This window comes from Theobroma umbraticum, unplaced genomic scaffold, assembly GCF_002168275.2.
Source record: "Theobroma umbraticum cultivar Fairchild unplaced genomic scaffold, ASM216827v3 scaffold_67.0, whole genome shotgun sequence".
Lineage (NCBI taxonomy): Eukaryota > Viridiplantae > Streptophyta > Magnoliopsida > Malvales > Malvaceae > Theobroma > Theobroma umbraticum.
In genome coordinates, this window is record NW_018397262.1 from 3,510,492 (window position 1) to 3,512,570 (window position 2,079).

A 2,079-nucleotide genomic window follows, 5' to 3' on the forward strand; every position below is an offset into this window, starting at 1 on the left:
TTGAAAATCCCCCCTTTGAGACTTGATGAGTTGACGGAATCATTTTTCCTAAACCTCATGGCCTGGGAGCAACGCTACTATCCACATGAAACTCTCATATGTGACTATGTTTTTCTAATGGAATATCTCATCAAGTCTACTGAAGACGTGGATTTACTCGTTCGAAAAAGAATTCTCATCAACCAGCTTGGAAGCCATAAAGCAGTGGTAACTTTATTCAACAAATTGTGCAAGCATGTTACTCCAATGGAAAAGAACCACTACTCTGATATTTTTAGGAAGCTCAACGCTTACAATGCAGTTCGCCATCATAGTTGGATAGCAATTCTCAAACTCCAGTACTTCTCAACTCTATGGAGAGGTGTTGCTACAGTCGCTGCAGTTGTCCTCCTTGTGCTTACTCTGATACAAACCATATGTGCTGTCATCTCCCTTTAGACGTGTTGCAAGTAATGCTTGCATCGAGTCTAAGTGGACAGCATGACACGTGTGCTATTGAGACAACAATAGTCTTTGGTATGCGTCTGAATGATGTAATCATCATATGTACGTATGTTTGACGTAATCTGAATGATGAATATATGAAGAAACCTTGTTTAGGAATTTCCTCTATTCATCCCTGTTTCGCTAACCCGAAACAGAGGCTTGCTTTGCTTTCTCCCTTGCAAACTTAACCGGATGCAGTTACAGAGTACATTCGTTTGCATTGAATAACCCATTATACATTACATAATTTCTAAATTGGAACTTGATTTTCTTTCGGTTTTTATTTATGTTATCACATTCTCTCTTGATGAATCGATGAAAACTCTACAAGTTTCACATTCTCCTTATTACATTTTGGCGAAGGAGTTTGCGTAATTTATTATTTATTTTTTGTTAGAGACAAAAACACGACACCATTCCAAAACTTTAAATGTGATTTTAGACAGCTTATAATCTCATATAAACTATAAACTACACACAATGTGGGATTTGAAGATAGAATCAAATATTCTTTCTAATGTTAAGTTGTAGAATTTTGTTTTTTAAATGGGCTTCATGCATAAGGTGTTTCTAATAAAAGACTTTTACATAATTTTAACTGTTTTAAGTAAAAAAAAATTAAAATTTGAATAAAATTACCCTTAATGAAATCTACCCATTTATTTGGCTTCACGCCTCAATCCGAAACCTATTAATAGGTTAAGTATGTTTAAGTCTGCACCTCAAACCGATTCATATTCTTTCAGCTTTTCTCATCAGACTATTTGTATTTTGAGTATTCTTTATCAGAAAGAAAAATATTTAAGCATTTTGAGCATTTATAGTAGTTTTTAATATATGAAAAAAAATTTTGAGCATTTTGAGCATTTTTAAGCATTTTGGAATGATTTTTGATATATGAAGCAAAATTTTTGAACATTTTGAGCATTCTTTGTCTAGTATGCATATTCATTAATTATGTTGTAAAATAGAATATAGTGTATCATTTGAAGTTATTGATCTTGTTAAATGGAATTCAATAATTTTGGTGGTTTTTGGGTATCGCGTGACTAATTTTTAGGCATTGCGTGACTTACTTTAGAAATTGCGTAACTGACTTAGGGTATTGCGTGACTAATTTTTAAGTATTGCGTGATTAGTTTGTAAGCATTGCGTGACTTATTAGTAAGGCATTGCGTGATTAGTTAGTAAGGCATTGTATGACTAGTTAGTAAGGTATTGCATGACTAGTTAGTAAGGCATTGTGTAACTTAGGTATTGCTTAAAAATCAATTACGCAATGCTTATAACCAATTACGTAATGCCTAAAAACCAGTCACGAAGTGATTAAGTCACGCAATGCTTAAAAATCAATCTCGTAATACTTAAAACCTAGTTTAATCAATTTTAACTCTTTAACTTTGGGGTTCTATGGTTTTATGAATAAACCAATAAACTCAAGAACCTAAAATACATACTTTTTTTTTGGTAAGCCATGAAATTGTGCATTTCATAAAAAATAGGTTACCAAATTCCATAATCCTCCAAAGCAAGACAAAATATATCCATATTGGAGGGCTTTGCTCACTACCCTTTGTAGAAGAAAAAAATTAT

At 32.7% G+C, this 2,079-nt stretch overlaps 1 protein-coding gene across 1 annotated transcript; it reads left to right on the plus strand.

Moving 5' to 3' along the window:
• Positions 1-57: 57 nt before the first annotated feature.
• LOC110419656 (UPF0481 protein At3g47200-like) lies at positions 58-438 on the plus strand. Its single transcript, XM_021432752.1, has one exon. It carries the CDS (start codon positions 58-60, stop codon positions 436-438), a length of 381 nt encoding a protein of 126 aa, XP_021288427.1.
• The last annotated feature ends 1,641 nt before the right edge of the window (positions 439-2,079 follow it).